Source organism: Cervus elaphus, chromosome 33, assembly GCF_910594005.1.
Source record: "Cervus elaphus chromosome 33, mCerEla1.1, whole genome shotgun sequence".
NCBI lineage: Eukaryota > Metazoa > Chordata > Mammalia > Artiodactyla > Cervidae > Cervus > Cervus elaphus.
The window spans coordinates 76,868,469-76,886,039 of NC_057847.1; the positions used below are offsets into that span (position 1 = coordinate 76,868,469).

Here is a 17,571-nt window from a genome sequence, read left to right on the forward strand (position 1 = left end):
TGCCCTTTTTAAGACCTGAACACAAGGCTTATCCTGCCCCTTCTTGATGGGACTTTCACAGCACATTTTTTATTGCAGATACCTGGAAAGCCCCTCCTCGTGGTGTGCGGGAATCAGGACACAGCCCAAACAGCCAGTGTTTATTGAGGCTCCTCTGTGCTCCATGCTGATAAGCCCCTATAAACCACTGACCCTTGTGCTCTAGGGCTTACGCTTAACTTCCAGCTCCTAAAACCTTTCCCTTTAGGCCATTCTATTTAATTTGTCCAGTTATCCCGTAGATTCTCAACACCATGGGATATTGAGCATGTTCACTTCTATGAAGCTCAGTTTCTTTATCTGTTTAATAGGAATGATCAGTTAATCTTACCTCAGTGGGTTCATGTGTGGCTTAAATAAAATTAAATGGACAATGTACCTCATGTGCTCAGTACAATATGTAGCATTCTCTAAGAGCTCCTAAGATAGAAGCCACAGTCACCCAGCTCCATCATCCTCTTTGTGTGTGTGCTCAGACATGTCTGATTCTTTGTGACCCCATGGAGTGTAGCCCACCAGGCTCCTCTGTCCATGGAATTTTCCAAGCAAGAATGCTGGAATGGGTAGCCATTTTCTTCTCCAGGGGATTCTCCTGACCCAGGGATGAAACCCACATTTTTGTGCCTCTGTGACCATCATGAGTGGTGTGTATATGCGCCCCATCGTGTCTGACACTTTACAACCCCGTGGACTGTGAGCCTGTCAGGCACCTCTGTCCATGGCATTTTCCAGGCAAGAGTAGTGGAGTAGGTTGCCATACCCTCCTCCAGGGCATCTTCCTGATCCAGAGATCGAACCTGGGCTTCCTATATTTCCTGCATTGATAGACAGATTCTTTACTGCTGAGCCATTGGGAAGATCTACATGTTGAAGGAATCAGGGACAGGAGTGATCAAGTAAGGCTTTGCTGGAGACATAGAGCTTAGTTATGAAGTTGAAACATATGTGTCTTGAGTCAGGCAGAGAAGAGAAAAGAGGAAAAATCAATCTTGATGAGCTCAGTGGCATCCTGGATGTGGTGATGCAGCGAGCTTGTGCCCAAGGGCTCCATGACTCGTCTGAGGGCTCTTGGCTCATCCGTGGGTTTCAATACAGTCTTACCTTTGGGCGAACACTGTTCTTGTTCAGGGGAATGAAATAACAAGTGGGAGTCAAAGGTGTCTCCTAGAAATCTTGCTTTTGCTTTGAGCCCAGAATTCTGGGGAGAGATGACGGATCAAAGTTGGTCTATGCATTCCAAAGAATAAAAAAGCCCAAAAGGTACTAGCAGTTTGTGATTTCACATTTTGTGAAGCAGGGGACAGAGGGACCCTTTGTCTAGGAGCCTTTATTCTTCGTGGATCTTCACAGCAGGTGCGCTCCAGTCTCCAGAGCAACAATCAGCCGTGCTTGCTCTGTGCACAGAGTCTGACTCTGTTCCATTTGTATCTGCTTGTAAAGAGGAGCTGATTAGAGGCATTGGCTGGGTAGACCATTTGTGGTGACAGTTTCCATATGGTATTTTCCCTGCCGGCTGTGAGTGTCCTGGCTAACTCTTATGACTTAGACATGACTTTGTTCTGGAGTGACATGCACTCATCTCTTTCTATAGACTGAGCCCTTATTGTTTGCTCCTATGACTTTCTTCAGCCCATCACCTTTCTCAGGGCTCCCCCTTGAATCCACATAATCAGTACACATCTGCCCAACCCAGCATCGGTGGCAAATGCTTGGGCATGGTCTGCATCCCAGCACTGACACTTCCTAGTTCTGTCAAGTGATGTGATCCAAGGAGTTACTTGGCTTCCTTGTTCCTTAGTTGCCTTCTGGGTCATTACAAATAGAGCCTATGTATGAGACGGTTGTGAGTTTTACAGGAGTTAATCATTGTAAACCGTAAGAAAATCATTTCCTGGCATTACATACCCAATATGTGCTAGTTTTTAAAATTATTTTCATCACTCTATTCCCAGAAACCTTGACACTGGCTTCTTGGTGTTTCTGGGATACAATGTTGAAAGTGAAAGTGAAAGCCACTCAGTCGTGTCCAACTCTTTGTGACCCCATGGACTTTACAGTCCACGGAATTCTCCAGGCCAGAATACTGGAATGGGTAACCTTTCCCTTCTCCAGGGGATCTTCCCAACCCAGGGATCAAACCCAGGCCTCCCACATGGCAGGCAGATTCTTTACCATTTGAGCCCCAAGGGAAACAATGACGAAAATAATAACTAATAAACTTCTGGAATGTATAACACTTGGTGCCTTGAAAGCACTCCTACAAATTAATTCAACAGCAATAACAAATACTTCCATTTGAAAATGGATGAGCTACCATGCTATGGATGATTGAATTTGACAGTACTTTTAACTTTTATTTAGTTAATTAATTAATTTATTTATTTTTGGCTGTGCCCCATGCATCCAGGATATTAGTCCCCAACCAAGGGTGGAACACATGTCTCCTGCCGTGGAAGTGCTATGTCTTAACCACTGTACCGCCAGGGAAGTCCTGGAAATAGTGTTTGCTTTTGGAAAACTGTTTAGTCCGTTGTTCCTTAGCTGTGTGTGTATGTGTGTGTGTGGTTGTAAGAGCACATTCCCGTGGGTTTGCTGGGGCAGAGTAGAACAGTCTTGAGCCTTTTCTACATGTGAAGCATTCTGTGAAGCTCTATCTTATTTTCCTCAAAGTTTTTGTTCTGAGAAATTCAAGCCTACAGAAAAGCTGACAGAATACTAAAATGAGCATCCATAAACTTTTCACCTGAACTCTCCAAGCACGAGCGCTTTGCCCCGCTCACCCACACTGGTGCGGCTCTTGTCTCCTTTCCCCCTCCCTCCTGTCCTTTCTTTGTCCTCATGGGAAAGGTTCTTTTCTAAACTATGTGAAAGCAAACTCTAGACGTGGTGACGATGTAACCCTGACACTTCACTTGTGTCAACACACACGGTGCCATTTTATAAACACAAGGCTGAGACCGCGGTCCAGACACTTCGATGAGTGTGTTATATCCAGTATATATTGATCTTGTCCCTACACTGTCTTTATAGCAAAGTCTGCTTTTCTATTTTTGTTTGAATCTCAAGCACTCTCTATATGTGGGGTTTAATTGACCTGTCCTTCTAATTTCTTTTAACTAGAAAGCCAGGTCCCCTACACCATCTTGTTTTGGTTGTTTTTCATGACAGACATTAAGTTCTTGAAGAGCACAAACTTACAAACCAGTTGTAAGTGAAATGTTCCCAAGAGGAGAGTGGTGAGGGAGGAATGGAGTGGGCGTGTGAAGTTATGAGGTGTAAACTATTACACAGAGAATAGATAAACAAGGTCCTGCTGTATAACACAGGGAATTATATGAAATATCCTATGATAAGTCATAATGGAAAAGAATATTTTTCGCATATGTATTTCATATATGATGTCCAACTCTTTGCAACCTCATGGACTGTAGCTCACCAGGCTCCTCTGTCCATGGAATTCTCCAGGCAAGAACACTGGAGTAGATTGCCATTTCCTCCTCCACGTGATCTTCCCGACCCAGGGACTGAACCCATGTCTCTTGCATTTTCTCCATTGCAGGGAGATTCTTTACCGCTGCACCACCTGAGAAGCCCCCTTGTATCAGTTGAAATTTATAAACTATTTTACTTTAACATGTTTTTACTATTATCATTATATTTATTGGTGCTCAGATTGTCCCATGTATAGCTGGTAATGATCCCTTTAATTCTGTTCCTATGTCTTTCTGGAGTGACCCCATTAATCTTGGAACACTTGCGTGCTTTCTAGTCCAAGATGTTCCAAGATGTTACCTTGAACTTTCCCTGCCTGACCCAGACTCAGCTGTTTTCCCAAAGAAGCCCAGTTCCTTTTTGTAGCACATGGTATTTGAAAATTAAGATCTAGATGTTTGGTTTGCTTATTGCTTCTGTCTTTCTTATGGACACAGGTAAAAAAATGCATGTGTGTGTGTGTGTGTTTAATTATGAGTTTATATACTTAACTTTAATTCAAATTCACCACCATCAGATCTTTTCCCATCTTTCCATCATCCATATGTATTTCTCTTCTCACATACTGAGAGACTATATCCCAACAAAATCAATATATGTGTACCTGTGGCTGATTCAAGTCGATGTTTGGCAGAAACCAGCACAATTCTATAAAGCAGTTATCTTTCCATTAAAAAATAAATAAATTTAAAATTGAAAAAATATATTTTATAATTTATTCTATCCGATAATACTCATCAACAGATTCAGAATCAAATAGCAATGTCACTACTGATAACAAGGTAAAGTTTAAGATTGACTTGAATTTTGCATTTTATTTTTAGACTATAGCCTCAGGATGTATAGCTGAACAGAATACTATATTTTAAAAGTTACTTTAATTATGTTTTCTCCTTTGTGGTTATTTTATCTTTTTAATATATAGGCAGGCTTTTTAAAAATATTCAGTATTAGTGTTTGTCTCTTTTCATCTTTATGATTTAATTTTATGTTTTAAAAATGTAAAATATTTTCTTCTTACAGAAGTCAAATATAGCTATAATGGTTGACTGGTTACATCTTATTCTTGCTCATGGTCTTCTCTCTATTCTTACCCATCTGCTGTAGATAATCATTTAGTTTATCCTTGTCTGTAGCCCTATTTCTCCTTTATTCTTACACAACATGTAGCATAGTCTTTTGCACCTTGATCACCTGAAATGATTCTGTCTATCCTGGAAATAATTCTAGATCAATTTAAAGAAATCTTATGTGGTTTTTATTATGGTTACAGAGCATTTCACTGTGTCAATTAACTATCCTTTATTCAATCAGACAGCTGTTGGTAGATATTTATATTTTTCCAACATTTTGCTATTTGCAATAGATATTCTGGGCTGCATGGCAGAATTTCAAGTACATATCGAAACATAGTTTCCTATCATATCACTTTGTGGTTGATTTTAAATACTGTCACTGAAGCCAGTAAAAATATTGGTAGTCTGTTGAAGGTTTAGTTCAGTGATAAGTGAATACCTACTGTGGGTCAGGTGCTAGGCATGCAAAAACTTATGAGACATTCTTTTCCCTCGCTGACCTTGCAGTTTATTGGAGGGTCTGAGTAAACAAGTTGGCATAATAGTACTTGAGAGAGACAAACACGGGGTGCTGGTGGAGTTAGAAAAGTTTTCCCACTAGAGATGAAGTTGGCACATCATTGATACTGTGAGGAAAGAAAGAGGAATAATTTCACTTTCTTCTTGAGCTTTCATTTTGTCAATCACCTTCAAAACCAGAATTTAAGATCCATGGAAGCAGAATAAGTAGATTCTTCCATTTTCACAAGGCTTGTCTACTTTTGTGACCTGGAGAGAGGCAACATAATTGCTGGGTATCCGTTCTGAGGACTTGTTGTTGTTCAGTCACTAAGTCTGAACCCATGCAGACCCCCCATGGATGGCTGCACACCAGGCTTCCTGTCCTTCACCATCCCCCAGAGTTTGCTCAAACCCATGTCCATTGAGTTGGCGATGCCATCCAACCATCTCACCTTCTGGCGCTGCCTTCTCCTCATGCCTTCAGTCTCTCTCAGCATCAGGGTCTTTTCCAGTGAATCTGTTCTTCACATCAGGTGGCCAAAGTATTGAATTTTCAGCTTCAACATCAGTCCTTCCAATGAATATTCAAGATTGATTTCTTTTAGGATTGACTGGTTTGATCTCGTTACTGTCCAAGGAACTCTCAAGAATCTTCTGCAGCACACAATTTGAAAGCGTCCGTTCTTCAGTGCTCAGCTTTCTTTATGGTCCAACTCTCACGTATGTACATGACTACTGGGAAAACCATAGCTGTGACTATACAGACCTTTGTCAGCAAAGTGATATCTCTGCTTTTTAATATACTGTCTAGTTTTGTCATAGCTTTTCTGCCAAGGAGCAAGTGTCTTTAAATTTCATGGCTGCAGGACTAAGGCAAAGCTTTTTCAATCAGCTTCTTACCCTGTGAGTTCCATCTTGGCTACCTTAACTTGTAAAGAAAGGATGTACTCAGTCACTCAGTCATGTACAGTTTGTGACCCTCTGGACTGTAGTCTGCCAGGCTCCTCTGTCCATGGGATTTTCCAGTCAAAAACACTGGAGTGGGTTGCCATTTGCATCTTCAAGGGGTCTTCCCAGCCCAGGGACTGAACTTGCATCTCTTGCATCTCCTGCATAGGCAGGCAGACTCCTCACCCCTGCGCCCCCCGGGGGGCCCAGGGACTACTGTTAGTGTACACTTGTGCGTCGGGTACCGGGTCATATATTCTCTTAGAGCGTGATCCACGTGGTGGAGTGTGAGGTAGAGATGGTTTCTCATTTGCATTTTGAGGAAGCAGAAGTCCAGAGAAGTTGAAGAGCATTCCAGTGTCACTCTGTTAGTGACTGACAGATGGAAGGATTTAATTCAAGTTCGAGCTGGTGCCTAAATTTTTCCTCAGAATGAACCACAACAGTGCTTATCACAAAGCCACTGCTAAAGACGTCATGAAAATGTCTCACAACAACCGAAGTCCCTCCCTGATCCTATCAGGTGACTGTGATCTGCAGTCCGCTTTCCTTTCTTCCCCTGCCCAGGAGATGGGCGCAGGCTCAAAGCTGTGGTTTTTCTGGTGGTCAAGTACAGATGTGAGAGCTGGACCATAAAGAAGGCTGAGCCCCGAAGCATTGTAGTGCTGGAGAAGACTCTTGAAAGTTCCTCAGACAGCAAAGAGATCAAACCACGACCCCATACATGCTGCCGTGAATCTTTTAGCTTCCGTGGGAACTTCTTTCTCAGAACCAGCTATGAATTCCTTGAGCTCAGAGTCCAGCAAGGCATTCAGCCTGGTCACCCCCAAGATACTCAGTCGCTAAGTGTGCTCTGCACACACTAGCCTTTTCATGAAGTTTCTTTGGATAAACCAGTAAATCAGAAGCAAACAAGTACCATGCAATTGAACATGAAATCTATCCAAGAGCATGCCTCCTCCTCCAAGATCAGAAAACAGATTCCCCAGGTCTCTTTGATGCTGCCACTGATTTTAAAGCAAAGGGAAAGAAAAATAACCCCCCAACAGGTATATAAAAAGTAAAGGCTCGGCGAAGTAGTACAATAAATCACGGCCAAGTATGTTGTCTGGAAGTCATAAAGTGTGTGGTCCAAGCGGACTGCTGGAGGAGCAGCAGCGGCTGGAATGGGTTCCCACCCCCCGCAGCGTGCAGTGCCTGCTTCCAGCTAATGCACCCCCGAGCATGGTGACTCGATCAGGAGCCTTAAATCAGTAATGCCCCTCTTCCAAACAGCGGACGCTCAGACACTAAAAGCAATTGTATCTTCAGTGGTTTTAGCAGACAAGGAGGATGCTCACCTTGGCCTCTGGGCTGAGCCACAAGAGAGGGAAAACTGCTCTTGCAGAAATTCTGAAGCCTTTTAAAGAAGTTGAAAACTGCTTTTCACCTCTTGTCTTCCTTCCCTTTAAAAGCTGAGGGGAAGGTTCACGGACCCCTCATGAGAAGTTCCCAGAACTGTTTCCCACAATGAAATGATGCCTCTGCTCCTCCCTGCATCACTTCATCAGCAGGGCTTGTGGCTGTTCAACTTCATTTCGAGGCCAGTGCCCTGAGTCAGCCTCTGAGTCTGCTCTGCGCTGTGAGTTTGACTCAGTGCTCACAGCATCACCGCTTATTGGGTATATCCAGTTTACAGATGTGGAGACTGAGGCTGTGGGAGGCTCCCTGTCTCTACCTTGTTTGGGAATTTGGTCAGTGGCAGAGCTGGCAGCCAGATCTGTTGATCCCAAAGCCCTTGCTTTCCTCCATCACATCTGCCTTCACTAACCACAGAAACCCTTTCCAAGCCGATATCTACTCAGCAGACATTGCCTAAGATTTAAATGGGGAGATAAGGGACAAACATATGAAAAATTAAATAACTGTCAGTGCAAGAAATGGCATAGATGGTAAATGAATGGTAAAGACAGTGCTTTGAGAATTATTTAAGCTATCTTTACCCTTGGCATAGAAAATTCACTTTGTCAACTTAGATAACTGTACCAGAAGTGACCCCGGGGACCTTAATATAGACTTGTTTTATTGCAATAGGAGTATAAGTGAATTGCCACACTTTTCAAAGGACTGTAAGCAGCTCCCCACAGTGATTAAAGTTCAATTAAACTGGATATTGACAATCTGTAGACTTCTCTTCCTTCCAAGCATTGTGAGGGAAAATGTGCAGTTTTTTCCTTGCGCTGCAGAGAGTCAGATATGTGTGTAGAATGAGGTTTTATTAATCAGAGTTATAGCGTGTTCCTCTCTCTTTTTTCACTTTTCTTCTGTTTGCTTTTGCTTCTCAGTGGTGATCTCCGTGGTAACAGATGGAACAGCTTATAGCATCTGTAAGGACTACTGTTAATAATAATAGTGATCATCACAGCAATACCAATCAGATAGAATGAGGACCAAAATAAGAGGGTTACAGGCTTGCTCTATATGTAAACAGCTTGTTTTCTGAAACGAAAGCAAGAGTGACCCAGGCAGCCCACCTAAAGCTCCAGGATGAAGGCTCCTAAGCAGTCTCCCTGGGGTGATGGCTAGGAAGGATTTCACAGGAAAGGTAAAGGTACGGGCTATTCTGTAGCCCCATGTTCAGCAGCCTGCTATTGCTACTCGGCTGACGCTCTGTGAAACCTCTTTTACTGTTCTCTTGTTGATGTTGCTGAGTGTGTGTGTTTTGATCTTATCACTTGAAAACTGTTTTACATGTGGCCGCTTAAATAATACAGCGAGTCCCCTACATATGAACAACTTCCGTTCTGAGAGCACATTCATAAGTCCAATCTGTTCATAAATCCAACAAAGTTGGTCTAGGTACCCAACTAACACAATCGGCTGTATCTATATGCATTATACTGTACTAGGTTGTTAATACTTGTTACACAAATAAAACATAAGAAACAAACACAAAAATATGAGCATCTTATATTTACTGTTACAATACTGTGTCCTGGAAAGCACACACAGTCGTGTGGGACGACAGTTGGCGTGCGGCGCCCGGCATCCGGTGAACAGGCAAGAAGAGCCACTGACGAGGACAGAGAGGAGCAGGGAGATGGCAAAGTGAGGAATCGTCAGCAGTAGGAGACAGAGGGCAAGCTGCGCTTTACTCATGTCCGGCCCTGGTGGAACACACGTTTACATCTTTGTAACTTGGGAGTTCATATGCAGGGGACATATTGTACCTGCTGACGATTAGCCTTCTCTTGATAAAGATCTCCTGAAGTCTTACAGGGTGCTTCATGCTAGCCGAGGTACCGATGGTCCATGGGTGAAAGACCAGTGTTGACCTGTCCATTCTTGAGGGAAACAGAATAGTTTATCACGAGCTCCAACCCAGCCCCAGCAGACCTCCAGCCATCCTCACTTACTCGTAATCTCAAGAGTGCCTATATCAGTGTGAGATGTTTGTGGTTCTCATATATGCCACTTTCCCCCTCAAATGACGGTAAGATTTTGAAAGAGCTCAGCATGCCTTATTCTCCTGTGTCTGTGCCCTGGGGACTAGCACACAGTATACACAGAATGATACATTTCACATCCTGGGAGGTCTCATGTTTGTAAGAAGACAGACTTGAAAGCTAAACCCACAAAGCAACATAGGAAATGCTGTACTGGTCTCCGTAACAACCCTTGTCATGTTGTTGAAATGAAGCCTTGGATCTTTATAACATGCTGTTTGATGGCCTATAACCCATAAGTTCTTTATACTTAAAGGTGGATAATACCTTGCAGCATCACTTATACTCAGGCGACTGCACTGCTGTTTTTTTTTTTTTTTTTTTTTAATTCGGGTTTGTTTGTTTTGCAGTGTGGTATTAGTTCCTGCTGTTCAGAGAAGTGAGTCAGCTCTAGGTATTCATCTACCTCTCTGTTTCGGATTTCCTTCCCATTTCGGTCACCGCAGAGTTTGCAGGGCAGATATAGAGACACAGATGTAGAGAACAGGAGTATTGACACTAAGGAGGAAAATGGGGGTGGGGGGAATGGGGTATGCCATGAGATTGGGATTGACGTGTACACACACTACTGATACGTGCATAAAATAGGTGACTAGTGACCACCTGCCGTATAGCACAGGGAACTCTCCTTAACGCCCTGTGGTGAGCGCTGCTTTTAGAAAGCAAACGTTTTGCTTCTTAATGTGATATAATTGCCATACAACTTTGTGTAATTTTAAGATGCACAATGTGTTGATTTGATACATTTATATATTACAATATGATCACCATGCTTACTAGCACCTCTATTATGTCATGTAGTTATTTTCTTTTTTCTGGCGGGAACAATGAAGACCCCGTCTCTTAGCCACTTTGCAGTTTATAATCTGGTGTTGTTGACTAATTATCAAGCTGTGCATTAGATATCCAGAACTTATTTATTGGCCAATAACAACTCTGTGCCCTTAAACAGCATCTACCCATTTTTCCAAAGCTACAGTAATTAGTACAGTATGATATTGGCATAAAAATATAGCCACATATGACAGTAGAACAGAATAGAGAGCCCAGAAATAAGCTCTCACATAAAGGATCAATTGATATTTGATAAGGGAGCCAAGAATATTCAAGAGTAAAGGATAATCTCTTCAACAAATGGTGTGGGGAAAAGTGGGCATGAAAATAATTAGACCCGTATCTTATACTACTCAAAAATTAACGTGAAAAACAGTAAAGGCTTCAACAGAAGATCTGATGGCATAAAAACCTAGAAGAAAACATAAGGAAGAAATCCCTCTGACATTCTGACAATGATTTTTTTTCTTTTTACTCTGACAACAGAAGCTCAAGAAACAAAAGAAAAAATCAGCAAGTGGGACTACATCAGATTAAAGAGCTTCTGTACCGCACAAGAAATAGTCAACAAAATTAAAAAGCAATCTCAGAAATTAGAGAAAATATTTGCCAGCCATTTACTGGATAATAAACATTTAAAATGCATAATAACTTATTTTAGACTAACTAAGATCCTTAGTGAATTGAATAAGTTTCTGCCAGTTCAAAAAATCTTCAAATGCAGTCCCCTCTTAAGCAGACAATTTGTCTTGAGTAACTCAATACTTGTATTCCTTTAAGCAAGTTAGAAAGAGGGACTCTGTTCCTCATTATGGGACTGAACACAGTAAAAGAAACAATAGACAATGACCTGGGTAGCAAACTGTGGAATCAAGGGCAATGATTTTCTAGGTTTCTGGGTCTGTAAGGACTAAACAACATATTCTGTTGTAGACATTTATGAAATGCAAGGAATGAAAATAAATCTAGAAACACATGAGGCTATTTCAAAGTGAAAAGGTAATTCAACAAGATAATAATCATTTACTATATACAGCAGCAGCTATATCACAAGGAGTCTGCTGGCTAACCTCCTTTGCAGGATGAGTTTCCCACCTCTATCTCTTAAGTCTTCCTACTAGAGTAGAACATAGATGTTCATCAGATGTGCTGGTTTCTAACACCAGGCTGTCTCATGGCACCTTGTAGCCTTAGATGCATCTCTAGAGACGAGCACGTAGGGTAGATGCCATGTGATAGAGGGATGGTGCTGGAGGCAGGCCAGCTGAGGGTGGTGTTTGGAGCCTGGAGGATTTTATGATGCTCTGCCAATCATAGCTTTTAGCTGATTTCCCCCTTGGTCTCTGCATGAAACTGGACTTACCCGAGTTAGAGGGAAACCTCTGTTGGTTTCCTTGTGTGAAAATCCAAGTTCACAGGCTCCCAAGAGGAACATTTTGCTTTCTGGGACTTTTGAGTCTGGTGTGTTTCCCCTGGGTGTGCAGAGAGAAGGTCAGCCTAGTGTGTCTCTCCTCTGGGTGTTTGTGGGTCTTCCTTTCTGGCCTGGGGAACAACCTTCTTGAAGCAGGCTATCCTGAGAACTACAAGAGACCAGTCATAGCTTCTCCTTCTTTTTAATGCTTTTGTTAATATCAGCATCAGACATCTGTGAGCTACTGGAGTTGGAGATGTCATGTATCTTTATCTAAGTGGTACACAGATCTCTATTAAAAAGCTAGTTATTTAGTTAATAACGAGTTCCTCACACTGAACTCCTCACTTAATCTTTACAACCATCCTGTACAGTTGGCGTCATTGCTGCTTTTTAAAGTATAATTGATGAAGAAACTGAACTTCAGAAAAGTAATCATTTGACCAACTATGCTTGGCCAATAAGTGTAGGGCTGACTCACAAATCTAGATCTTCTGAGGCCAAAATTCACGCTCTGTCCATTGCCCACTGACTAAATTTACCATCTTGAACATTTAGTTCATGAGGTCAGTTTTATTTACAGTATGTGGAGGTCCATGAATGGATCACCCTCCATCCCCCCAAAAGCCTGTTCAAAATGAATGCTGCCTGAGATCTTTCACCCACACCTTCCCTAGCTAAAACTACCTGTCCCTACCTTGTTCCGTGTATCAGGAGCATCGTCCGTCAAAGCTGACTCTCCTGAGTGGCACCGACCCCTGGCTTTTCATGTTTCATCAGGTTCAGGGCCTAATCTGCACGGCAACCCAGGGAGTAGGAGAGAAAATAGAAAGTGAGAAAAAGATACCATCCAGTTATCTTTTTATTTTTAGTCTTTATGTTTCCATCACCCAGGAGAGAAATACTGAGATGACAAAGGCTGTCTTTGAAATGAAACCACCTTGAGGCCCTAGGTCCCGAGTGATCGCCTCTCTTCCTGTTGGTCAGACCGCGCTTCTGATGTGTGTTTACTGAACTAAGGGCCGCCTTTGGACCCTTGGTTGTTCCTTGTGTCTTTCGTCTATCGCATATATCAAAAAGTGCCAAGAGTTCAACTGTGAGAACTTCACTCTCCGGGCCCAGAAGGAGGGGTTTGCGATATTCGTGGCTTTGGGATAAAAGATTGTCTTTCTGATACAACCCTTTTTTCTCCCTCTTGCCAAAAATAGAGTAAGATTTTGGAAAAAATGAGCTAATGAGTAAATGAATAAGCAAATTGTTTGATTGGTATGTGAACACTGGATGGACAAAGGTATGAAAATCGGTGTACATTTAGAAGGAAATCTAAATTTGTGTAATTTAGTGATGCTGTGAGGATCAATTTTGGAGTCAGACAGATTGGACACGTTGAGATTGGGGACAAGCTTACTTTCTCTCTCCTTCTTATATCTGTATCTATATGGATGCCTATAATATCTATTCTTATATCTATATTTATATTGATATTTGCCATGATTGTTACAAGTACTGACGAAAATGTATGTAAAATATCTTAGAATGGAACAGTAGCATGGCATCTCATTAGAGTTCTGTTTCTTGAAAGTACCATGGACATTTCAAAATTGGCAGTTTTTATTTCTCCCTCTACAGTGGTGTATTATTAAATGACTACTTTCTTTGGTTATTTTATCAACATTTGTCTATACTGGCACCAACATTTTTGAAATTTCTGGTTCATTGTTTGTGTAACATTATTATTTTTACCAATATGAATCAAGCCTTGTTTTTGCTTTCAAAATAAAAATCCAATAACCTTGTGATTTTTTTAGACTTTATAGAAAATGTCATTCAGTTAAACATTGGAGATGTGAGTTATTAGGGAGCTGGTTTCAGAAAAGAGTGTTAAGAAGAATCAGAATGTTTGAGCAGAGTTTAATTTTCTGCTGCAATAAATATTCCCTCATTTAGGAATTGGGAAGACCAAACTTTCTCTTCCTCCTTTTTCTAATATATTGAAACTGAAGTGCAGGGAAATGGAGTTCCTTATCCTAACTCATACGCAGAGTTGAGGCAGAGACAGTAAAACCTGCGGATACTGCTTGCCAGTTATTTTTAATATTATTTTCTTTTTCATGGCCAGCTGCCACCATCCTGCTTCTAAGTAGCACTGGTTATATACTATAACTAGAAGTATTTTTTACAGTGGCAGTGTATGTGCTTGCAATTCGCATCTAATAGATACGCTGTGGGTCATTCCTTTGCTTCCTAGACTCTGGTTTCCTCATTTGTGAAACTAAGTGAGCGAGCGAGAGAGAGAGAGAGAGAGAGAGAGAGAGAGAGGGCGGAAACCACACGATGTCTGGCCAGGTTCCTTTCCAGCTGGGCACGTCTGTGAAGAGCAACGATGTTACCATGTGGGCAAGGTTCTGGAGGACAGAAGCTTTTCAAGTCCTCCTGCTTCCTCTCTCACTTTACTTGTGAGCAAGTTCAGAATTCAGCTCCATGTCTGATTGCTGAACATATTTCAGTCTATTATGCCAGAATGTCTGATGCATCCCCAAATGCCTTGTGACTTCATACCTTCTTTTCTTAAAACTGATGATAAAATTAAGTCCCTCCAAAAGTGAAGTGGCTTGCCCAAGCTTGTTGTTCATAGAATAGCTTTCAAGTGAAGATCTCCCAAGGTCTAAAAATAAAATTCCTCTCCTCTCTTCACCTTCCGTTCTTACTGATAGAAGGCAAAACATGTTCTCCCTCCCTGATCTTTAGGCCCTCATCTCGGCATGCTCTTTTAATGTAAAGCTCTTCAAATATTTTTGGTGAGTACAAGTATCATGGAGAATAAATAACAAGCTTCAGTTAAGTGCCTTGCCTGTTTGTGTATTACACATTCTCATCCTTGTTGTGATGTATGTGTCACACATGCTCTCTGTGAATAGGTCTTGTTTTCTTTTTTTTTTTTTAAGGTCTTGTTTTGAGTGTGGTACTTACGGTTCTCTGAGAAAATGATCTATGCTAGGGCTTCTCTTGTGAGGAAGAGTGTGTATCACTATCTGGAAGTAGGGTCTTTGGAGTCAGGCATCCTAGGTTCCAATTACTAGTCTTTAACTAACTACGTAATCTTAGAAAACCTGCCTAGTTTTCCTTATTCACTTTTCCCTCATTTTTAACATGGCAGGACCAACTTCCTCCTGATTTAGATGATGTCAGTTTCATTTATTTATTTATTAGAAATGTTTAACATTTTATTTTTGTTCATTTAATTACCAACAGGTTGTGATTTGTCAGTGATCTATGTTCTTCTATGCATGTCATCACCATGATAGTTATCTTTGAGCATCTTTAGTTACATTCTACTCTGATCACAAAGTATCTCATTTCTAAGTTCTTCCCCTTCCAAATCGTCCTTCCCACAACTGATTAATTCATTTCCTTTTATTCCTGTTCTGTTGTCTGTTTATATTTTTTAATGACTTTTCATAAGTCATGTCCATTTTCAGTGAGATAATGGGCATTAAGCATAGAACTTGTGGAGCAAGGGCTTCACAAATTCAGCTCTTCAGATAATTAACCCCCACACTACCTCTGGGTGGAGCTCTAGGAGAAACAAAAATTCTCTGGTTAAATTCTTATCATGAGGAGAGCCCTCAAGTGGCAATTAATGGATGGACCTGCAGCCACCAAACATCACCCTGCTCACACAGTCCTGTTTCATTTTTCCAGCTTTTTGGAGGCCTGTAAGCATGATCATCTTTTGACCTTGCTTGGGTTGTGTTTTCTGGGCAGAGGACAAGATCTGGACGTTGATGCAGCACAACAACACAGAACTGACCCGTGTGCGGGGCGCCAACCCTGAGAAGCCCTACTCCATGACCTTGGACTATGGGGGCAGCCTGGAGCAGCTGGGGGCAGTGATCGACGGCTCCGAGTACTGTGAGCAGGAGGTGGCCTACCACTGCAGGAGGTCACGGCTGCTCAACACTCCAGGTAAGAAGCACCCCTCCTGGGCCCCTTCGCATGTGCCCCACAGGGAGACCGCAGTGTGGCACATGGCCCCCAACCCTGGACTTCAAGGAGAGAAAGGTTTGCCATCCAGGGGGCTGCACCTACAGTGGTCCCCTATGCAACGAGAAAAACGCCACCAGGAGACACTGATGGGCTCGTTCTTTCTCTGGTGCCCAGGCCATGACCTCGAGGGGGTGCTGTAGCCTCTCAAGGTTTTCTCCTCATCTTCAAAAAAGGGACAGTAACAACACCCATTTTGCAATACTGGAGAGAATGGAAATTTTCTTGAGAGCAATGGCTCTTGAACTAGACTTAGAAAGTGTGAAGGAGGAAATGGTTTTTCCGGCAGATTAGAAAGCATCAAGGATTTAAGCTCGTTCACCAAACTACAGTGAGATATATTTGGGGAAAGGATGCGTAATGGGGCAGTATTAGGCAATGAGATCAATGGACAGGCTGGCACATCCTGTGTGTTTACAGTACTCATGTTATCTGAAAAGTGCAGGCCTGAATTGAAATGACTCTTTTTCTCCTTATACTTCTTTGATGCTACACTTAGGAGTACAACTATAGGGACAAGCCCTGGAGTTGGAGGGAAAACCTACCATTTGGGACTGAACAGAGGTCCTTGGCTGCTGACAGAATCTCTCCTTGACTCCAGAATTGAGATAAACCAAGGGAGTCTGTCAGTATGCAAAAACCACTGAATTCAGGACAAACAGTAACAGGATAGATTGGCCAGAGGCTGTTTGGATTGTGAAAGGCAGCCTGAAGCAAGCAGAGTTGGTTGGAGGCTGTAAATACTGCAGCTGAAGTCCAGGATTTGTAGACGAGAGCAGACAGCTTCTAATAAAAGTTGCTGATTTCTGCACGAATTCCTAAGATGTTTTCCTAAACAAGGAGAAATGACTCTTTTTAAAAATATAAAGGTTGCTTTAAAAAATTATGTTAACTTTATTTATATATTGATTATTCTGTATTTTCTAGCTCAAATGGTTGATAAAGGGCTGCAAAAGACCCTTCTAGGATTGCTTACCACAACTCAAAGGGCTTGCAAAATGTCAAGAGGGCTTGGTCAAAGTTGATGCATGCCTCGGGGGTCTGTCATTTTTGTGAATGTCAGTTCATCATTTGTGGCAGGAAAAAAAAAAGGCCAAGTATAACAGGGATGTGGAATATCCAAGAAAGGGTGTCAGAATCTTTAGCCTCAAGGAATTTATGTTCCTTGAAAGTGAAGAATTTTGAAAGGCTTCAGGAAATTAGACAATGAAATGTCAAAGAAGAAGTGCTAGAAATCTAACTAAATACAACTACCCACCACGTCACTGATCTGGAGTCTTTCGGGAAGAAGTTATTCTACATAAGTGAATTTTCCAGGTAGTTGTCACTTACCCCTTTAAGCATCCAAACAGTTTTTAAAGAATTTTTAACTATTTGAAATGGAAATCTTTCTCAAATGGATTACATGCTCCCTTACCTTCTTGAGCAGAGAATTCTGAACATGAGATGTAACCGTCTCTTGATTACTTGGGATCATCATTGTGAAAATCAGTTAGTCTTCATGGACTCGGCCATGCCCGCAGGGTCGATTAGATCGGAGGCCCTGCTGGTGTCCCTGTTTACCGGTGTCCTCTGCGAGCCAGTGTGTGTGTGTGTTCAGAGTCCCCCTGTCCTCACTGCCAAACTTGCTGTGGCAGTCTTAGCAGAGTCTGTATCTAGAAAACCGTGCTACCCTCTTCTCACTGTGTTGCTTCTAGTTTCCTAACAATTGGTTTGGTGGGACTTTAGGGAAAATGGAATC

At 42.0% G+C, this 17,571-nt stretch overlaps 1 protein-coding gene across 2 annotated transcripts in view; it reads left to right on the forward strand.

Moving 5' to 3' along the window:
* CNTNAP5 (contactin associated protein family member 5) overlaps positions 1-17,571 on the forward strand; it is a 995,558-nt gene that overhangs the window by 689,555 nt on the left and 288,432 nt on the right. For both annotated transcript variants that reach the window (XM_043894748.1, XM_043894749.1), the window contains one exon: positions 15,552-15,752. In XM_043894748.1, the coding sequence (XP_043750683.1) occupies positions 15,552-15,752 (201 nt within the window). The remainder of the gene's footprint in view (positions 1-15,551; positions 15,753-17,571) is intronic.